We start from the raw sequence: 27574 nt of genomic DNA, 5'->3' as shown, positions 1-27574 counted from the left end.
GAAGTGGGGATTCTCAGCCTCTTGGAAAAGCAACTGGAGGGCGGGGGGACCTTATAGAGGCATATAAGATATTAAACGGTTAAAGCCGGAGCACTAATATCAGCAAGAGAAAGGCCTGTAGCTCAAACCAGTGAAAGGCAAATTAAGATACCAGGGAAAATTTCTTCACACAAAGAATTAAAATTATTTGAAATATAGTGAGGCACTGCCTCATTACAAGCAGCAACCCTCATTGCCCCATCTTACTCTCCTGTTGACTCACCTGCCCAGCACATCCACTGGGGGCTAACTGTGCCAATACCTTTCCCATCCAACTCACCCCTCCCACTTCTAGTCCTGTGGATCACTTCTCACTGCCTCTTTCTGCGCCTCCCTCGAGAACGTCTGTTCACTTCCAAGGCCCTTGCCACCAAATCTACCTCAATTTCCCCTTCAAAGCCCTTGAATGCGTGGCCACCTCAAATCTGAGCCCATCTCTCCCCAAACTCCATGACTGAATCCCTTCAATCAGATTTCCACCCCTGCCACAATACCAAATCAGCTCTTATCAAAGTCACAAATTACACCCTACGTGATTGTAAAAAAGGTAAACAGTCCTCTTCATACTTCTCAACCTGCCTGCAGCCTTTGATATGGTTGACCACACCATCCTCTTCCAATGCCTTTCCACTATCATCCAGCTGGGTGGGATTGCACTCACCTGGTTTCATTCTTATCCAATTGCAGCCAGAGTATTGCCTGCAATGGCTTCCCTTCCTCTCTCAGGTTATTTCTTCTGGAGTCCCCCAAGGATGTATCCTTGTTCCCTCCTATTTCTCATCTACCTGCTTCCCCTCATTATCATTGAAAAACATAGCATTAGTTTTCACATATGCATTAATGACACCCAGCTTCACCACCTCTCTCGGCTCCTCCACTTTTGCTAAATTATCAGACTGCTTGTCTGACATCCATTACCCATTCTAATCCATTCATTACCAACCTCCAATATTCTTCCCTCTAAGTTTGAGGCCATTGAAAAATCTGCTGTCTGTGAACTTATTCACATCAAGTCTGTTCACCTATCACCCCAATGTTTGTTGACCTACATTGTTTCCTGATTAAGCAATGCGTTAAAATGCTTGTCCTCGTTTTCAAATCACTCCATGGTCTTGCTCTTCCCTATCTTTGTAATGTCCTCGGAGATATTAGTATTCCATTAATTCTGGTCTCAAGCGTCCCAATTTTAACAGCGCCACATCATGATGGCCACACCTTCAGGTTTCTAGGTCCTAAACCCTGGTGGTCTGTAAACCTCTCTGCTTCTTTCCAACTGCAAGATGGTCCTTAAAACTTACCTCTTTGACCTTTGATCTACAAGATGCACTGCAGCAACTCACCAAGGCTCCTTTGACAGCACCTTCCAAACCTGCAGCCTCTACCACCGAGAAGGACAAGGGCAGCAAATGTGTGGGAACATTACCACCTGCAAGTTCCCCCCCAAGCCACACACCATCCTGACATGGAACTATATTGCCATTCCTTTACTGTTGCTCCCTTCCTAACAGCACTGTGGGTGCACCTACACCTCATGACAACAGCAGTTCAAATAAGTAGCTTACCACCACCCTCTCAAGGGCAATTAGAGATAGGCAATAAATGCTGATGTAGCCAGCGATGCCTATATCTCATGAAAGATTAAAAAAAGCTTTTAGTCAAGGCCTTATGTGGCTTGATGTCAAGTTTTGCTTATCATGGTGCTTTGAAGCACCTTGGGGCGTGTTAATATGTTAAAGGCATGAAAAATTGTTATTATTGCTGATTTCTTCTGGTATGATAATTGAGGCAAATGCTTAAGAATCTTTAAAAGCCTGTTGGTTGCATTAGTGTTGTATGTTGGGACTCTAGCTTTATCTCTATGGATAACATTGCAAAACAAAGTTCTGTCTTATGCATTTCTTCCCATTTCTAGGTGGTGGTATACTTAATATTTGAGGTACAACACCATCATAACGACAGGAGAGGACTGAAGCCAGTAACTGAAGCAAACAAATTAGAATGAAATAGAATTGAATCACACTAAGATCTCCAGACTTTTATATTAATTACTCTCTTATATACCCACCAACCCTGCAGATACCTTGATTGCACTTCTTCCCATCCTGCTTTCCGTAAGGACTCTATTCCACTCTCCCAGTCTTTGTTTCTGTCACACGTTCCAATGTCTATACCATTCTTTCCAACATGCTTTATCCTGAATCAATGATTTCTTTCCACCATAGTTGACAGGGCCTGAAACCACGTCAGTCCCATTTCCCACACTTCTGCTCTTTTTACTTTGCTGATTTAGGTGTGTTGGCAAACTGTACCTTTAAATTGCGGCACATATTCTCCAGCGTCCTTGAGCAGTTGGAAGTATTAGAATTTAGGATGGATGAATAATCTGGTACCACTTCCATCGTTTGTCATTTCTATGTAAATTGAATGTTAGCCCGTTATGCTACAGGAATTGATACAAACATGCTGTGGCCCTGTAACTCCGCCTCATCAGAACTCTCCACTCTCCGTTATACGAACTCTGATTTCTTGAGCAACCTTCCACTATTTGGACTCTATACCCCAGACCCCTAAGCCCCATTCTCTGGAATTCATTGCCTAAATCCTGCCATTTCTTCATCTCTCTCTCCTTCTTCTAAATCCTCTTTAAAAACCAAATTCATGACCAAGCATCTTCCTTATAGCTCATCTAGTTGGCGTTAATGTTTTGATTTAACCTCATTTTGGGAATTTTTTGACAATAAAGACAATATATAAATGTTCTCTATCTCCATTTCCTGGGATAGGCTGTCAATAATTACCCTCTTATAAACCCACCAACCCTGCAGATACCTTGAATGCACTTCTTCCCATCCTGCCTCCCGTAAGGACTCTATTCCACTCTCCCAGTCTTCGTTTCTGTCACACGTTCCAATGACACCACCATCTATACTATTCTTTCCAACATGCTTTATCCTGAATCAATGATTTCTTTCCACCATAGTTGACAGGGCCTGAAACCATGTCGGTCCCATTTCCCACACTTCTGCTGTCACTCCTTCCCTTCCATCCTAGAAGCACAATAGGATTTCCTACTTCCGCCCTACTCCAAATTCAAATGAATCATCCATCATTTCTGCATCTCCAACATGATGCTGCAACCAAACACATCTTTCCCTCCCCTTTCAGTCTTCAGAAGGGATTGTTCCCTCAACAACAACTATGGCCATTCTTCAATCATCAGTAATGCCCCTCCCTTCTCTCAACACTTTTCTGCGCAAGCTCAGGGGATACAATATCTGTCCTTTCACCTCCTCCCTTGCCACCATCCAGGACACTAAATACCCGTTCCAGGTGAAACAGTGATTTATTTGCATTTCTTTCAATTTCATGAGCATATTCTGCTTGTGATACAATCTCCTCTACAATGGGGAGATCAAAAGCAGATTGGTAAAAGCTTCATGAAATACCTCTGTTCAGTCTCTCAGATTCCAGTTGCTTGTCATTTGAATTCCTTGCTCCACTCCCACTCTGACCGCTCTACCCACACTGTGAGCAGAATCATCCCAGATTTTCACAAAGTGCAGTAATGGGCAGGTAAGAAGTTAATTTACCTGCAGGCCCACCTCATTAATCATGTAGCCACAGGAAACAAGCCATCTGGATAGCAGGCAGCCTCCAATTTGCCTGCCACACCATTGCCTCACCACTTTCTCACGCAGTGCACCATATTTAAACTGCAGCCATGTACACACTTCTCAATGCTCGCAGCCCAGGATTGCTCTGGTGAAGACGTGGCCCCAAAAGCCAAGTAGAGTGCAGCCCACCCAATTCTGTGATGCATCCATGGTACAATGTTTGGATGCCATGGAGGCCCACCACAATGTACTCTACCCCCGTTCTAGCTGTAGGAGGCCCATCTGTCTCATCACTCTGGTTTGGGAGATGGTGGCAGAGGTGGTCAGTGCCAATGCTGTACAAGAGGTCGGCCATGCAGAAAACGAATGAATGATCTCATCCGTGCCTCCAGGGTAATACAGCCATCTCATTACTCTAAACTCTCACACTCAAGGCCATTGCACATTCACTGGTATCTCGCTCACTGCCAGCTCAAAAGACAGCATCACAGGTCCCGGCAGACCGATCGTGTCATCCTGTTTCTGCCCCATGGAACTCATTTCTTCCTAACTTGACTCCATTCTTTCTCCCCTTGTCCAGTCTCTTCCCACCTACATCTGCGATTCCTCTCACGCCCTACATTATTTTAACAATTTTCAGTTCCCTGGCTTCAACTGCCTCCTCTTCACCATGGACGTCGAATTCCTCTACACCTCCATCCCCCACCGGGATGGTCTGAGGGCTCTCTGCTTCTTCCTCGAACAGAGGCCCGAACAATCCCCACCCACCACTACTCTCCTGTGTCTGGCTGAACTTGTTCTCTCACTGAACAATTTCTCTTTAAACTCATCTCACTTCCTCCATATAAAAGATGCGGCTATGGGTACTCGCATGGGTCCCAGTTATGCTTGTCTCTTTATGGGGTATGTGGAACATTCCTTGTTCCAGTCCTACTCTGGCCCCCTCCCACAACTCCTTCTCTGGTACATCAATGACTGCTTCGGTGCCACTTCATGCTCTTGTCTGGACCTGGAAAAAATTATTAATTTTGCTTCCAGTTTCCACCCCTACATCATTTTCACATGGTCCATCACTGACACTTCCCTTCCCTTCCTTGACCTCTCCTTCTCAATTTCTGGTGATAGACCAGTTCACCAATATTCATTACAAGCCTACCGACTCCCACAGCTATCTTGACTACAGCTGTCTCACACCCCGCTTCCTGTAAGGACTCCATCCCATTCTCTCAGTTCTTTTGCCTCCATCGCATCTGGTTTGATGATGCCACTTTCCAAAACAGTTCCTCTGACATGTCTTCCTTCTTCCTTAACCGAGGCTTCCCACCAACGGTGGTTGACAGGGCCCTCAACCGTTTCCGACCCATCTCCCGCACATCTGCTCTCACACCTTCCTCTCCCTCCCAGAACCATGATAGGGTCCCCCTTGTCCTCACTTATCACCCTACCAGCCTCTGCATTCAAATGATCATCCTCCGCCATTTCCACCAACTCCAGCATGATGCCACCACCAAACACATCTTCCCTTCACCACCACCACCCCCCCCCCCACCCCGGCGGCATTCCGCAGGGATCGTTCCCTCCGGCACACCCTGGCCCACTCCTCCATCACCCCCTACACCTCAACCTCTTCCCACGGCACCTTCCCATGCAACCGCAGAAGGTGCAACACCTGCCCCTTAACTTCCCCCCCTCCTCACCGTCCAAGGGCCCAAACACTCCTTTCAAGTGAAGCAGCACTTCACTTGCACTTCCCTCAATTTAGTCTACTGCATTCGTTGCTTCCAATGCGGTTTCCTCTACATTGGAGAGACCAAACACGGACTGGGTGACCACTTTGTGGAACACCTTCTGCCTGTCCGCAAGCTTGACCCAGACCTCCCTGTCGCTTGCCCATTTCAACACACCACCCTGCTCTAATGCCCAAATGACCATCCTTGGCCTGCTGCAATGTTCCAGTGAAGCTCAAAGCAAACTGGAGGAACAGCACCTCATCTTCCGAATAGACATATTGAGTTCAACAACTTCACATCATGAATTTACTCCTCCATCCCCATCCTCTTTCTGATCCCCCTTTTTCTAATTATTTACATTTTTTAATTACCTTTTTCTTTTCCCACCTATTTCCATTATTTTTAAATGTATTCCCATCCATTGTTTCATCTCCACCTTTTAGCCTATTTCGATCCCTTCCCCCCACCCCACTCCCAATAGAGCTATCTGTCACCTGCTCATCCTGCTTTCTACCCTTAATGTCACCATTAACACATTTCTTAGCTAATATCACCACCGTCAACACCCCTTTGTCCTTTTGTCTATGATATCTTTGGCAATCTCTTCTTTGCCTCCACCTATCACTATGCCCTCTATTCAGCTCTACCCCTCAACCAGCTTATATTTCACCTAATTTCTATTTTTTCTCAGTTCTGATGAAGAGTCATACGGACTCGAAACGTTAACTGTATTCCTCTCCACAGATGCTGTCAGACCTGCTGAGTTTTTCCAGCTATTTTTATTTTTATCTCACATGTCCATCTGGCCTCATCTCCTCTGGAGACTACCTCCACAGCCCTCACCATCTTGAAGCCACTTGCAGAAGGCCACAAACACCCTGGATACCCTTCCCCAGTACAACTCTTGCCCTGCAGCCTCTTCCCTTGCCTGAGGTGACTTCTTCCCCTTCCCTTATCAAGCCCTAGCCCTGCAGCCATTGAAAATAGTCTGGTAGGTAGACACCTGCCTGCGAGCCCCTCCCTAAAAGTGATGTGGTGCTGCCTGCGAAGCCTAATGCTGATGACTGTGAGTGCTGCCCAAAGCAAGATAGGCAGAAAAACCTCCAAGTCCCAGTCGAAGTGCAGTTCGCCAGGTGCATGTCGCTTATATAGAGAAATACATTGGCATGCAATTATGCCGACGTGCCCGGAAGGTCTAGCATGGAGGGATGATTCTGGCGAGCTGGGCTTATAATTTCAATACTTTAGCATCTAATTAATTTCCCAATGTGCTGCAGGGGGAAGCACGTCCAGTCATTGACAGGTGGAGCAGACGATCACAAACTGGTTTCATGATAGTGTGAAATTTTTGGCGTTCTTGCTATATTGTTTCCCTGCCCCCACCCGCCATGATGCCTGATGCCAATGGGGCCGGAAAATTCCTGCCTGTCCTCAGCTCCCTAGCCTAATAAAGCTCAATGAAAGGTGAAGGAACAGCATCTCACTTTTAATTAGATGCTTTACAGCCTTCCAGATTCAACATTGAGTTCAACAATTTTATTACACATCCACTGCGTCCATGTTTTGGAGAGCAGTTGCTGGATCTATTGCTGTTATTTGAAGTTCTTCAAGGCCCATATTTTGTTTCTTTCCTTGGCCCATTACCATCCTCTTTTGCCTTGCACAATCAACCCATTTGTCATCAAAGACCTTTCCTTTTGTTCAGCGTGGCTCAGTCGATAGCGCTGTCATCTCTGAGTCAGGAGGTATGGGTTCAAGACCCACTCAACGACTTGAACATAAAAATCAAAGCTGACATTCCTGTGCAGTACTTAGGGAATGCTGTGTTAGAGGCGTCGTCTTTTGGATGAGATGTTAAACCAATTGTCTTCCCCCTCAGGTGGATGTAAAGGATCCCATGATACTATTTTGAAGAGCAGCATTATCCTCGGTAGCCTGGCCAATATTTATAACTCAATCAACATCACAAATCATGCTTCACTCACTGTGATTGGATCAAAATCCTGGAGCTCCCTCCCTAAAAGCACTGTAGGTGTACTTACACCATATGGACTGCAGTGGTTCTAGAAGGTGGTCCAGCACCACCTTCTCAAGGGCAATTAGGGATGGGCAATAAATGCTGCCCTGCCAGTGGTACCCACATTTCATGCATGAAAGAAAAAGCAGATTATCTGGTCATGATTGCATTGTTGTTTATGGGGGCTTGCTCTGAGCAAATTAGCTACACTTCAAAAGTGCTTCATTGACTGTTAAATGCTTTGAGACATCCTGTGCTCAAGAACGGTGCTATATAAATGCAAATACTTTCTTTCTTTCCTCCCCTTTGCCTTCCCCTAGCTCTGAACTTCCCAACCTCTGTAATTACTTAAAACCTATTATATCAATAACCATTTCCCATTCTGATGAAAGTCATTGACCTGAAATGTTAACTCTGGTTCTCTCACCACGGATGCTACTTGACCTTCTGAGTACTTTCAGCATTTTCTGTTTTTATTTCAGATTTCCAGGATTTGCAGTATTTTGCTTTTGTACTATATAAGTGTTGTTTTGAAGTTACCTTCATTCTGGCACCAAACTGCATCATGCTCTTACGAACACAAGTTAATGTTATATTGAATACTCTTGTGTTGCTAGCCCCCTGATTTCTCATGGCATATCTTGATTAGATTGTTGCTCTGTTGTACCAGTATGCCAGTTTTGGTATTGCTGTTGAATGCTTTGGATGCAGTCACCACTGTAGTGATTAGAGTGCCAGCCCAGGGTAATATAAAAGTAGTGTTGAGCAAGCTTTGAATTTGCAAAAGAAAATCAGAATTTGCTCTTTTAATCCAGCTGGACTTCACTTCCAGCTCTTTCCCATTGCTGATACTGTTTGTGTTTCTGGCACAAAATACGTCCATGGAGTCATTCAAGTTTTCTGACGTGGAGCTTACTGGCAGCAGTGGAAATAGCAATGGCAGTAAATAAAATTAGAACATATTTATTACTGGCTGTGAGTGACTAACATCTGCTTAGTTGAAAATCAAGCCCCAGAAGCTGTACAGCAGACTTGTATGGCCACTATTCACATGGCTCAGGTGGTCAGTGCAAAGCTGTGAGACCCAGGCTCAATTCCCAATTTGTGATGAAATTAGCTGATTTCAGCTAAGGCAGTGGTGGAAGCAGCATAATTAGCCTCAGCTTCATCAGGATAGCTACGATCATTAAATCAATTAGGGCTCTTGCTCCTGAACACGACCCAGTGACAAATAACTATGAAAGTGTGGAAGTTCAGTGAGGACAGAATAGGCGAGAGTCTCAATGTCTTTCTGTGCCAAATAGGTGGTAACAGATGATTTTCTGAATACTTTTTCCCTTCGCCATCCAATAACGCACATTGGGAAATACAAATGTATGGAAGGATGGCTGCAATTTAAATATATACATGGCCAATAGGTGTGACTCCCCATCAGCAGCATGTACTCAAAAGGTCGACATTTTACTATCAAAACTCACATCACAAGTGTATATTTGGGCAAGATACTAGACAGTAGCCAGCATCAATGGAATTGTACACCAGTAAAAGTAGGCACCTTCAGGAAACTAACTACACATGCTCAGTTTCTGCTGAATTAATTTTTCACTTTATCCCTATATACCATGGTCCAGTGGAGAACCGTGAATACTAACTGACCAGAAACTAAATGGACTAGCCAGTGGCTACAAAAGCAGGTCAGAGGCTAGGAATCTTGCAGCAAGTAACTCACCTCCTGACTCTCCAAAACCTGGCCACCATCTACAAGGCACAAGTCAAGAGAATGATGGAATACTCTTCACTTGCCTGGATAAGTGCAGTTCTAATAACACTCAAGAAGCTTGACACCATCCAGGACAAAGCAGCTCGCTTGATTGGCATCCCTTCCACAAACATACACTCCCTCCACCACTGACAAACAGTGGCAGCAGGGTGAACCATCTACAAGATGCGCTGCAGAAACTCACCAAGACTCCTTAGGCAGCACCTTCCAAACCCATGACTGCTACCATCTAGGAGGACAAGGATAGCAGACACATGGGAACACCACCATCTAGTCACCAAGCAAGTCACCTCACTGACTTGGAAATATATCACTGCTCCTTCACTGTTGCTGGGTCAAAATCCTGGTACTCCCTCCCTAACAGCATTGTGGGTGTACCTACACCATATGTACTGCAGTGGTTCAAGAAGGCAGCTCACCACCACCTCCCTCAAGGGTAATTAGTGATGGGCAATAAATGCTGGCCTAGCCAACAACACCCACAACCCATAAATGAATTTTAAAAAAAAGTACTTCATCAAGATATTGATAGGACAAAAGCAAAATACTGCAGATGTGGGAAATCTGAAATAAAATCCAGAAATGCTCAGTCTGACAGCATTAGTGGAACAGGAACAGAGTTAAAGCTTCAGGTCGATGACCTGAATATATTGATAGGGTTGGATGAAATAGGTGTAAAAGGAGAATTATATAGTGCATAAACACCTGTATAGACCTGTTGGGGCAAATAACCTGTTTTTGTTTCTTAAATTCTATGTAATACTTTGTTTGCACCTTTAGCTGAATTAATTCCAGATCATTGGGCTATGAGGGGGCACTGTTATGGGCCAGACAAATAACAGAGACATGCACAAAAAAAGCATTGGTTTCAAAGGGTAATGCAGCCTGCTTGCCAAGCCTGCATGTTGTTAATTATTTATCCAACTGTACTGTCTCAGCGTCAGTGAAATCAAAATGAAGAATTAACTTTTATTGTTGATCTACTCTGGAAATTGCCTGCTGAAGTGACTTCCATTAGAATTCTGTAACCCTTCAAACTGCCTGATGGAAATTCACCATTCTCCATGTAGTACTAATTCACCAGAAAATTCCTGGGACTGGATTTTACTGTCAACAAGCGGGGGTGGGTCCCGCTCACCGACCAATTGAGGCCATTGACAGAGCAATTAAAGTAATTAGTGGGCCTGCCCGTCCAACCTTAATGTTGGCGAGCAGGCCAGGCACCCCAGCGGGAAGTAGTAAAATCTTGAAGCCTCATCCACGGGCGGGATGAGGTTTCATATAGGGTTTTAAAAATTTTAATAAAGTTTTTTTGGCAATTATGAACATGTCCCAACTCATGTGTGACATTGTCACATGATGGGACATGTTAGGGAAATTTTATTATTTTATTTCTAGCTTTTTAACATTTTGAGCAGATCTTCCTGAGGCAGCACTTAGCCTCAGGGAGACGAGTGCGCTCTTTTGTGTGCATGCGCGAAAGAATGCACTCTCGATTTTAGGAATCTGCCCCTGCCCACTCAGAGACCGCATAGCCTTAATTGGCCTGCCCACATGAAATGGCACCACACCTCCGATCGGGGGTGCCGATCAGAAGCGCACCCGCACGCGCCTGCCCGTCAACATCCCCCCCCCAGTGGGTGGGAAATTCAGCCCCTGGTCTGTGTTGAACTTGTTGATCTCACCTGGGGGAAAGGTGGCAATCTTACGGAGCCTAATGTTTCCTGACAATGGAACAGACTATCCAGAAACCCATGCACAGCTATGTGTTCTTTTGGCAAGAACTGAATCAAATTCGGGTGTGATTTCCCTGTTCCCCCAATGCTTGATTCACCTGTTGACATTCATTAGATTGATTAGTGAGCTACTGATACTGATAGATACTGAACAAAAACAGAATTACCTGGAAAAACTCAGCAGGTCCGGCAGCATCGGCGGAGAAGAAAAGAGTTGATGTTTCGAGTCCTCATGACCCTTCAACAGAACTGATTGGCTACTTGAATCGTTGGAAAATGCTTCAGCACAAGTTAGTGCATTCAGAGGATGGGTAGATACTTTAAATTAAAAACTTTCAGCAGAGGCACTTTATGTCCCTGCTTGTTTTCTGAAACACTCTCCTGCCTACAAGCCTACAAAGTATTAGCCATCAAACCCAAATGATTGTACAGGATACGTATGCTGCTGAAAATCAATCCTCTACCACACAAATGGAAACTTTCAAGACTCAACATCTTAAATATTTATATTTCATGTTAAAAAGTTAACCAATTCCTTTTGGTTCAGGAAAACTATTTTAGTTGACAGCTTTCTGCCATATAATGTACCTGTGAAGCTCATTCTTTTTAAATTTTGATTATTTCCACATACAACATCTTCTGTACCTATTTCTTGAGAATTTGGTTGAGAATGACTGTGAAATTCCATAACAATAATAACTTGTATTTATAAAGTGCCTTTAATATAGCAAAACGTCCTGAGGTCCTTCATAGGAGCATTATCTGAGACACACAGGACATATCAGGGCAGATGACCAAATGTTTGATCAAAGAGGTATAGTTTAAAGAGTATCTTACAGGAGGAAAGAGAGGTGGAGAGATTTAGGGAGGGAATTAAGAGTTTAGCTCATTGGCAGCTAAAGACACAGCCGTGGTTAGAATCAGAAATGTTACGGTGCACAAGGACGCCATCTGCTCCATTGTGTATGCTTGGCTCTTTGAATGAGCATTATGATTTAGTGCCACTCTCCTGCCTTTTCCCCACACCCTTGCACATTGTTTCTATTCAAATAATCATCTAATGTCCTCTTGAATGCCTTGATTGAACCTGCCTCCATCACACTTGCAGGTAGCACATTCCAGACTCGAACACCTCGCAGTGTGAAATAATTTCTTCTTGCATCACATTTGCTTCTTTTGTAAATCGCTTTAAATCTGTGGCCTCTCATTCTCAATCCTTTTACAAGCATGAACAGTTTCCCCCCTATCAACTCTATCCAGCCCTCTCATGATTTTGAACACCTCTATCAAATCTCTTCTTAGCCTTCCCCTCTCTAAGGAGAACAGTCCCAACCTCTCCAATCTATCTTCATTATTGAAGTTTCTCATCCCTGGAACCATCTTTGTAACCTCTTCTGTACTCTCTCCAATGTGTTCACATCCTTCCTATAGTGTGGTGCCCAGAACTGTGCACAATACTCCAGCTAAGGTCTAACTAGTGTCTTATATAAGCTCAGCAAAACCTCCCTGATCTTGGACTCTATGGGCTGAATTTTGCCCCCCGCCTGGGAGGAAGTTGTTGGGCGGGCATGTATGGGCGCACTTCCGATCGGCGCCCCTGATCGGAGGCGTGCTGCCATTTAACATGGGCGGGCAAATTAAGGCCCGCCCATCGTGACATCCACACAGAAGTGCTATGCGCTCCCTGTGCGGCCTAAGGGGGGTTATTCCCAAAATCGAGAGTGCGCTCTTTCGTGCATGCACATAGAAGAGCACACTCATCTCCCTGAAGCTAAGTGGTGCTACGGGGAGATCAGCTGTACATGTAAAAAAGACAAAAATATAAAAATAAAATTTCCCTTACAAGTCCCCTCGTGAGAATGTCACATGAGTTGGGACATGTCCAGAATTTTTGCAAAATCTTTTTAAAATTTTTTAAAGCCTACATGAAACCTCATCCCACCTGTGGCTGAGGTTTCATGTTTTTTCTAGTTCCCACCTGACTCCTGGCCTGCCCGCCAACATTAAAGTTGGATGGGCAGGTCCTTTAATTACTTAATTGGCCATTGACAGGTCGGCGGGCGCGCAGCTGATTTGGCTGCGTTCTCACCTTCTTGAAAATTTAAATTGGGTGCAGTGACGTCAAGAGTTCCCCCAACATCACCACGTGTCATTTTACATGTCGGCGAGCGGGTCGCGCCCCCCCATTCGCCGACTCATAAAATTCTGCCCTATGTCCCTACAATAAAAGCCCAGAACACTGTATGCTTTATTAATTGCTCTCTCCACCTGTCCTGCCACCTTCAATAATCTATACACATATACACCCAGGTCCCGCTTCTCTTGCACCCCCTTCAGAATTATACCCCTTATTTTATATTGCCTCTCCATGTTCTTCCTACCAAAATGCATCACCTCACACTCCTCTGCATTGAACTTTATCTGTCTACTCCACCAATTTGTCTTTTTGAAGTTCTACTCTATCCTCCTTACAGTTTACAATGCTTCCAAGTAGTGTTGAGATTAAAATCAGGGATGCTCAAGAGGCCAGGTGTGGAGGAGCGCAGAGATCTCAGACAGTTATAGCATTGGATGAGAATATAGAGATAGTGAAGGATGATGCTATGGAGGGATTTGAAAACAAGGAAGAGAATTTTAAAATCAAGGAATTGCTTAAGCAGGAGTCAACATAGGTCACTGAGCACAGGGGTGATGGAGGGATAGGACTCGGTGCACATTAAGGCTCGGGCAGCAGATTTTTGGATGACCTCAAGCTTACTGAGGTATGGGGTATGCGGCAGGCCAGCCAAGTGCATTGGAATAGAGATAACAAAGGCATGGATAATTAACTGAAAAAGGGGTGCAGTTGGGTGATATCACAGAAAATATACTTTCCTTTCAATGCAAAGTTGTCAACTTGTACCACAACGCCATTATTTCAATTTAGAATCTGTCACAAGTGTATGTACATTTTTGCCCTTCAAATAAAATGTCACTAAGAATTGGTCATGATGCAGGCCTATCAACTCTTCAGCATTTAGTTGGAATTTTACATGTGAAATCATGCGCTTTTGCCCTCCCATGTATAGTGACTGCATTAGTAATAACTGACATTTCTCTTGTTATCTGCTGAGGAAAATCTAGAGAAAGGAAAAGGGAGAAAAACTTGGATTTATATAGCACCTTTCGCAACCTTAGGATACCCCAAAGCAACCTACTGCCAATGAAGTACTTTTGAAATGTTGTCATTGTTGTAATATATAGAGTATGATAGAGTCAGAACTATTCCATCAGTCATAGCAGTCAGGAAGGGGCCCTATTAAAATACAAGGTCTGTAGGATAGAGGATGGTCACTGCCATTATAATCAGTTCTGAGATAATCCTTTATCAATTGTGTTATCTCACTCTTAGTGAATGGTGAGAGAATGCAGAAAAAAAATTGCCGCCAATCTTGCTGTGAAGAGAGAAATAGCAAAATAAAAATTAATAGAAATAATAAATAAGGAGATAGAATATCAAGAAAGGTGGGAAAAACATAAAGGGGATTCGAAAGGAAAGATAAGGAAAAGAGGGAGAAAAAAATTAAGTGAAGAGAAGAAAAGGTAGATGAAGATAAAGAGAAAATATATTTAATTCATATTTCTAATGCAGCGAAAGGTGTACTATGAACTCAATTTTCATAATGATGCAAGTGACAATTTAGAGGAGCCACAATTTCACTGTCTACTCATGTTGTGAAGTTGGATTTGTGCATGCAAGTGTCAATACTCTTGGCAGTTCTCACAGGCTTACTTCATCAGTGTGACCTTTAAAAAAATGATTGATTTAATTTCAAGCATTTTCAATCATTAAAACATGAATTCTGGTCCAGAAAGCTATCAAAACTCTTTTCACTTTAAAAGATGACCTTTTTTAAAATCAAAGCTTTGCATTGGGTCAATTTATACAATAGGCTATGTCTATCCTTGTTGGTGTGAGGCCACTCTGTCCAGGTGATTTCTGATGGTTAAAAATTCTTCTTCCTGCAGTTACCAAGGAATGCAATTTTGTTGGCCTAACTTTAGTTGAAGAATTGTTCAGTTTGTAATCAGCAAACCCCAATTAAAGCAGGTGACAAATCAGGTTACTGTTTTAAATCATTTTGATCTTTCTGATGCGTTGCCTCCAACTATATGGTTGCACCATAACTGAAAGCATCAAGTTTGTCCAAAATTAACAGCTCTGAATGCTATGAAGTTACCAACCAACTTACATTTCACTTGCAATTGATGAATTCCTAGACATAGACTTTGGTGACAATTCATAATCGCTGTCTGAGCGATACAGAAAGGATTCTCGTCGTTGGTTGTGGCTTGGAAAATTAGTGTGCAATACAAGTCCTGATCCAGGGCTGACCTGAGGATCCAATGGACTCCGGCCTGGAGAGGGACCATTCTCAACATCAAAACTATTAGAAAACACACAAAAAAAAGCTTTATTGACATATGCTTCTATATATGCTAAAAGGTTGTTAACAATGAATCTATCATCTTATTGCATTTTGTTTTTGTTGTTTTGCTTGAACCACAAATCATTAAACGCTCTGCTTAGTATGGCAGGTAGGTGCTCTGATTCTAGGCCTCTGCCAATGGAACTTTGAGCTTGCCATCAGAAAGTGCATGAGAAAAATCAAACAAATCCAGTCATTAAGCACAAGAATTGTACAGTTCTTCAAATCAATTATGTCAAATTTACTTTTTGCAAAAAGCTTAGAGCTGCATTATGGTAAGTAAACAGAAAAGCTGTAAGAGAACTTGGAACGATTAAGAGAGTGCATCACATCTCCTTAAGCAGCCAAAAGATGTCAGAACTATTACATCAATTACTGGTATGGTGAGAAAGACCACAAAAATACTTGATAGTCTTTGGTTTGGGACAAAAAATGGCAAGTATTACTTAGAGGTTTTCTTAGGCAGATGGAGAAAAAGTATGTTGGATAGACTAATTAAACCTACAGGTACTTTATTTATTCAGCAATCAGAAGCAACATGCTGAACAATAGAGCCCCATGTAGCAACATCCTGTACTTGATGAAAAGTTGAGTGAAATAGATAGATTTTAAGGAGTGTCTTAATGGACAAAAGTGAGGTAGACAGATGAAATGGTTTAGAAAGTAAATTCCAAAGCTTAGGGCCCAGGAAGCTGAAGCATGGCCAACAATGGTGGAACGATTAAGATTGGGCGTGTTCAAGAGGCCAGAATTAGATGGGTGCAGATATCTTGGGAAGCTGTGGGGCTGAAGGAGATCTTGGATGAATTTGTAAACAAGGATGATCATTTTAAAATTAATTGTGATCAAAACAAAGGCTCAATAGACCTGGGAAAAGACCTTCACACAAAAGAAAACATATTGAAAACTTAGATCCACATATCCACATGAACAGTAAAACATCTGAAAGAAATGAGTATACAGTAATAAATGGAATGGTAGTGCAGGAAATGGAATGAATGAAGATCAATACATTTTAGAAAGCTTCTGAAACAGATAGAAAACACATGGAATATTGTGAAACATCATGTTAGAAGGAACGAAACAGGTCTGTCTTGTTGGGGTTAGGAATGTAATATATTTAGTAAAATGAACAATTTCCCAATCAAATGCACAAATATACCTAAGACAGTTAGATGATTCCAATGGTTAAGAGCTTCAGGATTCTAACGCTTCATTACTTATGTTCAGCAAAATAGAAATAAAAGTCATTGATTAAAAATTCCCAGGAATGACAAAAAAACAGCATGGCCAACTAACAGTGCCAATGTAGATCTGCTTTAATAGGTAATAACATTATTCATATCATGCAATGTGTAACAGTGAATCATTAAATCATAATATTAGTTGGCTCATAAAAATGCAAAATTACTTCTCAATGATAAAGAATACTGAAGAAATTATTCAAACTGATGGTCGATAGCACTTGGACGGTTTATGCTGAAATATCCTGAGAGAAATTAAGGAAGAAATAGTGGTGAATCAATAACTTTCCAAAATGCTGTGGTCAGGAAAATTGTGCCAGGGGACTTACTGAAGGGTGAAAAATGTGACATTCTTGTCCAAAGGAGACAGGGATAAGCAAAACAGCTATAGGCCAGTCAGTATTATAGTTTCTGATAAATCACTAAGGAGTGGATTATGTCTTCCTGTGACTGGCACCAAGCAGGCGAAGTATACCCAAATTATATATCTGGCTACAGGTAATTAATTATTCCATCTCTGATCTGCCTCCAGCACAGGTTCAATCCTGAGCAGGGCTTTACCCTGTAGTTAGAAATACAGTTGCTCCTGCAGACATCAGAGGCTGGCAGCAGAGAGAATGGTCTATCTGTTGGAATAACAACTGGAAGATCTCCAGGCTCAAAGGTACAAAGGGAGGATGAACTTAGGCCTTCCTTTGCATTGCTGCTGATCTTCTGAGAGCCTCCAAACTAGAAGGAGGGGCAGGCAAGCACCAGGCCTACCACCAACATTTTTGGAACAAAATAAAATCAACGTCCTTCCAATCCCTGAATGAAAATGAGATAGGAATTTGATGACACATTTCAATGCTTGCCCTTTGTTTGTTTCTACAACAGATGTAGACATTCTGCTCCCTAAGGGCAATGTAAAGATGCAAATGCCATCTCTGTCCCCATTTGCTTTCCTTTGTGTCTGGGGACTGCATTGCCAGACAGGTTGGACAGGTGAATTAGCCCCCAGAGTCTATAATACAGGATGAAAATTTTTAAAACTTAGAAAAACATAAATTACTTTGCTGGCTTGAGGCTGCAGATTGCTGATCCATGCGTCATTAGTCCAATAAAATATGCAATTAGAACTCTTGACCACAGAATTATCCATGGTTTAATGTAAAGCTTTGTTTGATAATGCTCCTATGAAGTGCATTAAAGGCTTTATACAAATGCAAGTTGTTGATATATTGTTTTAGTGTAGTCCCATCTTGCAGGTCTGGCTAATGTCTTCACTCCAGACACAACTGTCATTGAATCACTAATTTCAGCTGGCTTGATTCTTCGACGTATGTCAAACAGCTTGACTGACTTATATCAAAATCTGAAGATACATTCTCATAATCATTTAAACAATGTTTTAAAAGTATATTTAGCATACTGGTACTTAGATTGAATTGCTGCCGTAATAATCCAATTGGCAACAGATTAATACCAATGACTCCACTTTCAATTCACATTGAATTAAAGAGTGGTTACAACACAGGAGACACTTGGCCTAAATAGCCAAGTGGTTATGGTACTGGGTTTGTAACCCCAAGATCAAGAGTTCAAATCTCACAATGGCAAACTATGAAACAATGTAACTTCATCTGAAACAGATGGAAACTGGTTTGTACTCAAAAGAGTTACATCTTCTTAGCTTGGCCTAAATAGCCAAGTGGTTATGGTACTGGGTTTGTAACCCCAAGGTCAAGAGTTCAAATCTCACAATGGGAAACAATGTAACTTCATCTGAAACAGATGGAAACAGGTTTGTACTCGAAAGAGTTACAGTTGAGGCCTATATATATATATAAAAAAATCAAGAGTTCAAATCTCACAATGGCAAACCATGAAACAATGTAACTTCATCTGAATAGGAACAGATGGAAACGTATTTGTACTCGAAAGAGTTACAACACAGGAGATCATTCAGCTAATTTTGATCATGCCGGCTCTCTGCAAGAACAATTCAGCTAGTTCCACTGCCCAGCCCTTTCCTCATAACTTTGCAAATTTTCTCTCTTCAGGTACTTATCCAATTCTCTTTCAAAAGCCATGATTGAATCTGCTTCCACCATAATCTCAGGCATTGCTTTCCAGATCCTAAATTCATAAAAAGTTTTTCGTGTTATCATTGATTCTTTTGCCAACTACCTTAAAATGGTGTCCTCTGGTTCTCGACCCTTCCACGAATAGGAACATATTGTCTTTATCCACCCCGTCTAGACTCCTCATGATTTTGTACACATTTTTCAAATCTCCTCTCCACCATCTCTTCTCTAAGGAGTATAGCTCCATCCTCTCCAATCTATCCACATAATTGAAGTCCTTCATCCTAGGAACTATTCTCGTGAATCTTTTCTGCTGCCTCTCAAATTTCTTCACATCCTTCTCTAAGTGCAGTGCCCAGAATTGGACACTGTAGTTCAGTTGAGACTGAACATAACTTCCTTGCTTTTATACCCTATTTATAAAGCCCAGGATCCTATATGTTTTTTAATCACTTTCTCAACCAGCCCTGCTATCTTCAATAATTTGTGTACATATACTCCAAGGTCTCTGCTCCTGCAGATCCTTTGGAATTGTATCCTTTATTTTCTGTTTACTTTCCTTGTTCTTCCTATCAAATGTCTATCATTATCCCCCTCACTTTTTACAATAGTTCCAAGTTTTGTGTAATTTGCAATTTTTGAAATTGTGCCCTGTACACCCAAGTTTAGGTTATTAGTATGTATAAAGAAAAGCATTACTGAGCGCTAAGGAACCCCACATTATACCTTCTGCCAGTCCAGAAACAAACCATTCAGCGTGACTGTTTCCTGTAATTCACCCAACTTTGTATTAACACTGCCATTTTCCCTTTTAACCCATGTGCTTCAATTTTGCTGGCAAGTCTATTATGTGACAATTTTAATCAAACATCTTTGGAAGTCCATATACACCATATCATCTGCACTGTCCTCATCAACCCCTTTACGTCATCGAAACCTCAATTAAGTTAGCTAAGCATGATTTGCCTTTAACAAATCTGTGCTGGTTTTCCTTAATTAATCCATACTTGTCCAAGTAACTGTTGATCTCATCCTGGGTTATCCTTTCTACAAGCTTTCCCACCATTTAGGTTTAACTGACTGACCTGCAATTGCTGGGTTTATCTTTATACACTTTTTTGAACAAAGATATCAGAATTGAAATTGTCCAGTCCTCTGACACCCACTCTATATCTCATTCTTCCCCTTAATATCCTCAGCATCCTCAGATGCACCCAACTGAGTCTTGGTGACTTATCAAATTTTAATTATAGTCAGACTTTCTAGTACCTAATCTTGATCAAGTTTTAGTCCATTTAGTAAGGCTATAATTCCATTTAGTGTCATGGCTCAAGTGAAGGAAAATCTTCAAAAGGAAAAGGGGAGCCAGGAAGCATTCTGGATTTTCAAATTGATCCCAATATCCTACCTACACTGTTGCCAGCCAGCAACCAACTCTGGCGAAAGTAAATGTGTCAAGAAGCACATTACCGAGTTTGTTGATAGGAAAGCACTGACCGGTGCTGAATGGGTATCTTCAGTTTTGGTTGTAATGGAAAGGTTCACATGTCAATAATCAAAAGCCATTTAATAAAATCCTCAAACATAATCATTGCCCACTTTGAACCATAGGTAGTGTCTGCCCAAACTGGGGAAATGGATTTTGGCATGATGTATAGATGAAAATTTCATTTGCTGATTGGTCAAATCCATTTCAAAGATGCAGGTGATTACACATGCCTTTCTGAATCTCTCCTGTTCGAGGAATTTTAAAGAAGAACTGATGAGGCACTTTATAATCATACCATGACCAAGGCTCCTTAGACAGCACCTTCCAAACCCAAGACCACTACTACCATCTGGAAGGACAGGGGCAGCAGATAGATGGGAATACCACCTGGAAGTTCCCCTCCAAGTCACTCACCAACCTGACTTGGAACTACATCGCCATTCCTTCACTGTCGCTGGGTCAAAATCCTGGAACTCCCTCTCTAACAGCACTGTGGGTGTACCTACAGCACATGGACTGCAGCAGTTCAAGAAGGCAGCTCACTACCACCTTCGCAAAGGCAATTAGGAATGGGCAATAAATATTGGCCTAGCCAGCCATGCCCACAGTCCATGAATGAATAAAAGAAATAATATTTTTGACTTGCAGAAAGATATAAAGACCATGGGAGTAAATTTTAAAGCTCAAAGCGTAGGTGAGATAAAAGCTTTAAAAATTTCAAACCTAACCCTAAACTGCCTCATCCAAGTTTAGAGAGGTAGCACAGGAGGGGGCCAGCAGAAGTCTGCTGTGATACTTGTTTTAAAAGGAATCGAATTTGCTTACAAAAGCATAGACCTTTGCTTCCTACCTATTATCAGTCTGGTTACCAGACAAATCATTCAGAACTGGGAAGGATAGGGAGCTCAAACCTACAGTGGGTCAGTTGATGAAGGTTAACATTTCAAATGTGGACCTTATCTATTCTCTTCACAGATACTGAACAATCTGTAGAGAATTTCTTGCACTTATTTTGTTTTATAAAAACTTTCTTCTGTGAGATGGGATTAGACTTGTCAAAAACACATTCATGAAGTCGGTGACTTTAAATAAAAATGTAAGTTAAAGAACGTAGAAAGATTTTTGCCGATAATGAAGTGTTTTTTTTAGGATAAATATCAATAGATTGTTTCTGCTACATTGGTGAGAAAGCAACAAGAAAAAATACAAATTGAAGATAATCCCAAAAATAATTGTTGGGGTCATAAAAAAATCATTTGCACAATAAAGGAATGTGAAGGTTTTTGCTGCAAGCCACTAATTGACAGGCTTGGCTCACTGTTGGGCTGGGTGCACAGTGGAGGAGGCACGGGAGCAGGTAGAAAGCCTGTAGCTGAAGTAGTGGGGGGGGGGGGGGGGGGGGGGGGGGCATGAATCAGGGTCTGATTCCTGACCTTGGGAGGGAGGGACAAGTTCAGGTCAAGGGGGAGATCCAATCTCTGACTCCAGGGTCTTGGATGGGGGTGTGATTTGATGATCGGTGGGGATACAATGGCATGGGAGAATGTATCACGTTTGGCTGGGAGGAATCACACCTACTTCCTCTGATTCACAAGCTGTGCCTTTTCTTCAAAACTATCCTCACCTAACTTGAGCAGCCATGTTTCCCGAGTCTTGAAACACTGCCAGAGTTAAAGCTGTAAGGTGGGTTAGTGTGAGGCAACCAGCCTTATAATATTATATTATTATAAACAGCCAACCTGCCTCCTGGGAGTAGGTTTGAGATTTTAAAATATTTTATTTTACCCAACCCCAACTCACCCATTTTTTGGCTTTTGACAACTAAACTTGTGTGAAGCTTGCCCAAAGCCGACACCCAACCCCCTCTCCTACCTTGCCTGCCTTTACAAATGATTCTTTTGCTCCTGAAAGAAAAAGTGGACTGACAAGTACTGTTTTATATGAAGACATTGTTGAGATGATACACTTTGAAATTTGACAAGGAAATATTCAATAAACAGCATAGCACTAGGAAGTTCTGAGGAACGAAGGGACCTTGGCATGTGTGTCCATAGATTTTTGAAGGCGGAGGGGCAATTAGTGGGGTGGTGAAAAAGGCATATGGGACACTTGCCTTAATCAATTGAGGCATAGATTACAAAAGTAGTGAGGTCATGTTGGAGTTGTATAGAACCTTAGTGAGGCCACAGCTGGAGCACTGTGTGCAGTTCTGGTTGCCACATTATAGGAAGGATGTGATTGCACTGGAGCGGGTGCAGAGGAGATTCACAGGATGTTGCCTGGGATGAAACATGTAAGTTATGAAGAGACGTTGAATAGACTTGGGTTGTTTTCGTTGCAGCAGAGAAGACTGAGGGGCGACCTGATAGAGATGTACAAGATTATGAGGGGCATGGACAGGGTGGATAGGGGGCAGCTGTTCCCCTTAGTTGAAGAGTCAGTCACAAGGGGGCATAAGTTCAAGGTAAGTGGCAGGAGGTTTAGGGGGATGTGAGGAAAAACTTTTTTACCCAGAGGGTGTGATGGTCTGGAATGCACTGCCTGGGAGGGTGGTGGTGGAGGCGGGTTGCCTCACATCCTTTAAGTAGTATCTGGATGAGCACCTGGCATGTCATAACATTCAAGGCTATGGGCCAATTGCTGGTAAATGGGATTAGATAGGTAGGTCAGGTGTTTCTCATGTGTTGGTGCAGACTCAGTGGGCCGAAGGGCCTCTTCTGCACTGTGATTCTGTGAGTTGTCACTTCATTGTCCTCTATGGGGTGCATCTGTAAATGCCAGCCTATGCTAGAGTACCGGTGATATCAGTGCAACTTGCGTGGATAAGGACCTAGGAAAGGGAAGAAGGCAGGGAAGGCTGGAGCAGTGGCTGGGCAAAGGTGGAAGGGATAGTGCAGGCTGTCCATATGCTCTTCAACTATAAGCAACCATCAGCTGGGGATGGGGATGGAGAAGGGCAGGGATGGTGTAGGTAAGTGGGAGGGTAAAATTCCATATGTTTCAGTTGTCCCTACCACATCTGATTCCACGCTACAGATTATTGCCTCCAGTTCTCCTGTTTTGTTTTGGGTGCTATGTTCATTGCTTTCATTGCTTTACAGACAGTTTAATTCATCTTTAATAACTGATCCTTTTACTGCTTGACAAGTTTAAAGTCCTATCGGCAGCTGGAATTGCTAACCCTCCTTGAATTGATGGGAGTCTCCTGAAATTAGCATTAATGTCCCGGTGGCCAAAGAAAGCTTTCTGTGAGATTTTAAACTGCAACACCAATGGTGAAGAGAGCAGGCACGCAGACCGGACTTCCCAAGGCAGAGTTTTTTTTTTCTCTCATTTGTGTTTGTTTGGTCTGCGCCATCTTTAATACAGGTAGCTGACACTGCAGGTGAGCATGGGTGAGGCCTATGACGGTGCCCTCAGTGCTTGCCAAATATTCAGACACTCCAGCTGGCCATTGATTGGATGCAGCCAATTCACTTCCGAAAGTGCAACATTGTAGTGCTGCGACTCTGATTGGCTGCAATAGCTCTGTGGCCCAGGACTTTTAAATGATCCAGGGGGAGTCAAAGCTGGGCATTTTTACAGGTAGGATCTTCCTTTACCTGGGACAGCCCAAATCCAAGGGACGGGGCTTATCATCAGAATAACATGCACTTCTTATGTTATTTCTTTAGGCAAGGAGATATTTTGGACAAAGATGATCCCCTGGGAATGTGTTAGCATTTTCAAGTGTTCCCAGACCTGCTCCTACCATGCCGCTGGCTTTCTGCGATGTCACTCCCGCCAAGGTCTCCTGGAATATGTCCAGCCAAAGCTGGCAACCCTACTGACACCCCTATTTATCGTTTCTGCAAGGGCACTGGTCCTATTCTAGTTCAGTTGGATTAATCCCAGGACTATTGCCAATGTCACGTGAAATGAAAATCCTCCTTCCCATACCAGTCTTTCAGCAATGCATTCATCTTCCTAATTCTACGCCAATCAGCATGTGGCTCAGGTGGTAATCCCAAGATCATCACCCTTGAGCTTCTGTTTCTTTTTTTATATAAAAACTTTTGGTTATCTGTCCCAATATCTCCTTGTGTGACTTGGTGTCAGAATTTGTTTGATAAGCTGTGAAGCTTTGGGATGTTTTACTATGTTAAATGCCTGTTGTTATTGTTGATTGGGCTCTGATTTCTAATCAATGACCCCTGCTGGAAAATGTGTTCATGAAGATCAGGTGACTGGTTTTGACACCCTTCATGGTCAAATAGCTTACTGACACCCGCAGTCATTCACATTAAAATGATCAGCTGTGCCATGTAACAAACAGTGATGGTGCCAACGAAACTGTATTCAACAACTGAACCATCATAAGAGAAAGAGAAGTTTTTTTTGCAATTACAACAGCTAAAGATAAAATAAAGCTTATCTAGTACTGACACTAAAAGTATCAAAAGGCATACAAGTTACCTACAGTGTACGCTGAATATAAAATATCTTAGAAAAGGTTCAAACATTAAAGGTAGTTTTTAAATCCTGATATCCTCTAAGTGCCAAAGTTATTCATACTACTAACCCAGCTTTTTTTTAGTATAAACAGACAGGGAATGTCACTTTACCAGCATTGCCAAATGGGCCAAAAGTTAGGAAATGTAACAGAAAAATGGCTAAAGTAACAGCTCAGTAATAACGCAGGAACAATGTCAAAAATAATTACAAGAGAAAATACATGCAAAATTAAAAGCAACTGTTTTTCTTGTCTGTTAGTACAGTTTTAGTACGTGATATATGCCACATTCATAGAATATTAATATAATTTGCTATGACTTCAAAACTCATATAAAGGTACCCTCTCTGCTAATGTAGTGAAGGTGATATCCTACAGATGAAGGCTTTATTGGAACAACAAAGGAATTACAAACAAATTCATTAATGTTTTTTGTTATTATGTAGCTTTTACAATTTTACCTCACTTTGTTTTCTACAGTATGGATTCTGTAGTGAATTGCATAGATACAGGATGGAAACAACTTTGTTTCACAGCCAAGAATAAGGTGCTCAGGTGAGACTTGTATTTCACTATTTGATATTCTGAAGTTCTTTCAAGTACCAAGCTGAACAAACTAAGGGTTACTTTTTAGCTAAGTAAACTAGGAAGGCCTTCGCTTGTCACATACATTTTGTAAAAAACTTAAAACAGATTCACAATCTGTAGCAGTTTAATTGAAGTAAATAAGATTGTTCTGAATTTAACAGTTGTTTAAAGGCACGAAACTATTTGGTGCAGAAAGAAAACATCAGAGTACCAACCTGATTTTGTTAGACAGGCGAGCTCGTTTAATATCTTCCTCGCTGAAGGAAAAATGAACTTCAGTGGGACGCTTTACAGGAAAGTCCCAAGAATCAGAATGAAGAATCATTTTTGCAAACAGTATTTGTCCCACATTTCAGTATTGTGTAATCTGACTATACTGAAATACATACGCACAAAAAGTTTCTTAGCAAATCCTGTTACTGTGAACTGAAAAGGAATGTGCATGTCCAACATCCTGAAGCGGACTTTCTATTGTTTGGAATGGACTGACGGTTGGCCATAATACACAGCATGAATTGTTTGAGTGATTTCCGGCAAGTCAAATCAGCATTACTGGAGTTGCAATGGGCTCAAAATGGAATTGTAAGACTTACTGCCCCATTAATGCTGACAGTCTGGCTGTTGCCATTTTAAAGGGATGTTCTCTTGACTGGCAGGAGCACCTGTGAGTTGTAGGTCCTCTGATTATGCAATAAGTGGTTCTGTGACTAGATTATGACTCTGATTGTAATTGGGTATCAGGAGCACTCATTCATAAAAGGATTACCTCGCCAAATAGTCAAGTAGCCTGTCATAAGGGCTTTGGAAAGTCTTCAAGGGCACTTCATTAAAAGGGACAAGGCACCTTCACCCCTAATCATTGTGGCATGCATGAGCTCATATGGGGCAAGTTTCCATGCCATTCACTGGTCTGTAACATTATCTTCCTTCTCTCCAACAGAAAAAAAATGGTCACAGAAGGAAAACTAGGGAATATCAACCAACCATGTGAACCCTGAATATAAGGAAGAGAGGCAATGGCCCAGAATAGCAGATATGAAATGCTCATTGTTTGAATACAATTTGGCCTCCTGAGCCTTCAATATGGTGGGCAGAAACCATATGCTCATTACAAGCTTGAAGTGTGCCGCCTACTATATAGATAAAGGCCAGAAAATTGGCAGTGCTCATGCCTCAAGTAGGCTTTTGTTCTTTTGCATATGCAAATAAGGGACCTTATGCCTGTTTAAGGCACCCATTGCAAAAGATGAGTATGTCCTGGGGAAGCCAGCCCCAGCTGACTCAGGAAAACCAGTCCTTAGGCTGCAACCAAGGTGGTAATTTTTTTGAGTGTACAAACCTGAACACGGAGCTGTGAAGAGCTGCAGTGCTCCAGGATCCCACATCTAAAGAACCTAAACAGTTGATGAACACCAACCCTCTTCTCCAAATACCACTGCTCCCTCCTCCGATTTACATATATTCTCCTCTGAAATTGCTACTGTTGCTTGGTCCTCCACCAGAGCCACTGATACCTCCTAACCCAAATGCCACCCTTCCCAGTCACACCCTTCCTTGGGTTTCAGAGGATCACTATGATACCAGCAGCAAGCAATTTTCCATTGCACTTTACTAGTGAGTTGTCTATTGCTCTGCATAGTTTGTTGACTTTATGGAAATGAGATTAAGACCTAGTCCCAATATCAGAGCCATCGAGGGCCTTACCATCTAGTTGCAGGGAATGATGCCTCTGCACCACCTCACCTGCCCCCACCCCAAGCTAACACCAACATTTGGCCACTAGAATTTCTTTCTTTCCCTTCCTTTATTTCTCTATCTATATCTAATTGACTTTAAATTAGCCTATTTCCTTCTCTATCATTCCTCTTCTCCATCCTTAAATCTCATTGGTTACGGTGATAGACACCAAAGTCCCAGATATGGTCATTTTTTTCCACGTGAAGAGTGAGGAAACAATCTAACAAACTGGGCACACTGCAAGAATTATTATTACCAATAACTGTGGCATATTCATGTGAAGTGATTGCAATGGAAACCAACTAATTATATTATACAGTGCCGTTAAGGTAATAAAATGTCCCAAGGAGTATTCTAGAGCAACACTTAACTCCACATAAGGCGATATTAAGGCAGCCACAAACCAAAATGACAGTTATAACATAAACAGTTATAAATTCTGCATAAAAGTGGAATATAGGACCAACTGCACCGAAGTACATTTTAGTTTCAGGCCTTAAATAAGTATGAAGATTTCTGGCTTAATATACATACTGGTAGCATGAAATTTGTGAAGATTTCAATGACAATAAT

General features: G+C 42.1%; 1 protein-coding gene across 3 annotated transcripts in view; it reads right to left on the bottom strand.

Annotated features, from left to right (window-relative positions):
* pde4ba (phosphodiesterase 4B, cAMP-specific a) overlaps positions 1–27574 on the bottom strand; it is a 753168-nt gene that overhangs the window by 191334 nt on the left and 534260 nt on the right. For 2 of the 3 annotated variants that reach the window (XM_041207962.1, XM_041207961.1), the window contains one exon: positions 15149–15343. In XM_041207962.1, the coding sequence (XP_041063896.1) occupies positions 15149–15343 (195 nt within the window). Of the gene's footprint in view, positions 1–15148; positions 15344–25479; positions 25652–27574 lie in introns of those variants that run through there. The other variant, XM_041207963.1, reaches the window with a different exon arrangement.

This window comes from Carcharodon carcharias, chromosome 16 (genome assembly GCF_017639515.1).
Source record: "Carcharodon carcharias isolate sCarCar2 chromosome 16, sCarCar2.pri, whole genome shotgun sequence".
In the NCBI taxonomy this organism is placed as follows: Eukaryota; Metazoa; Chordata; class Chondrichthyes; order Lamniformes; family Lamnidae; genus Carcharodon; species Carcharodon carcharias.
Note: the sequence above shows the minus strand (reverse complement) of the source record. Positions and strands in the feature narration are given on the sequence as shown.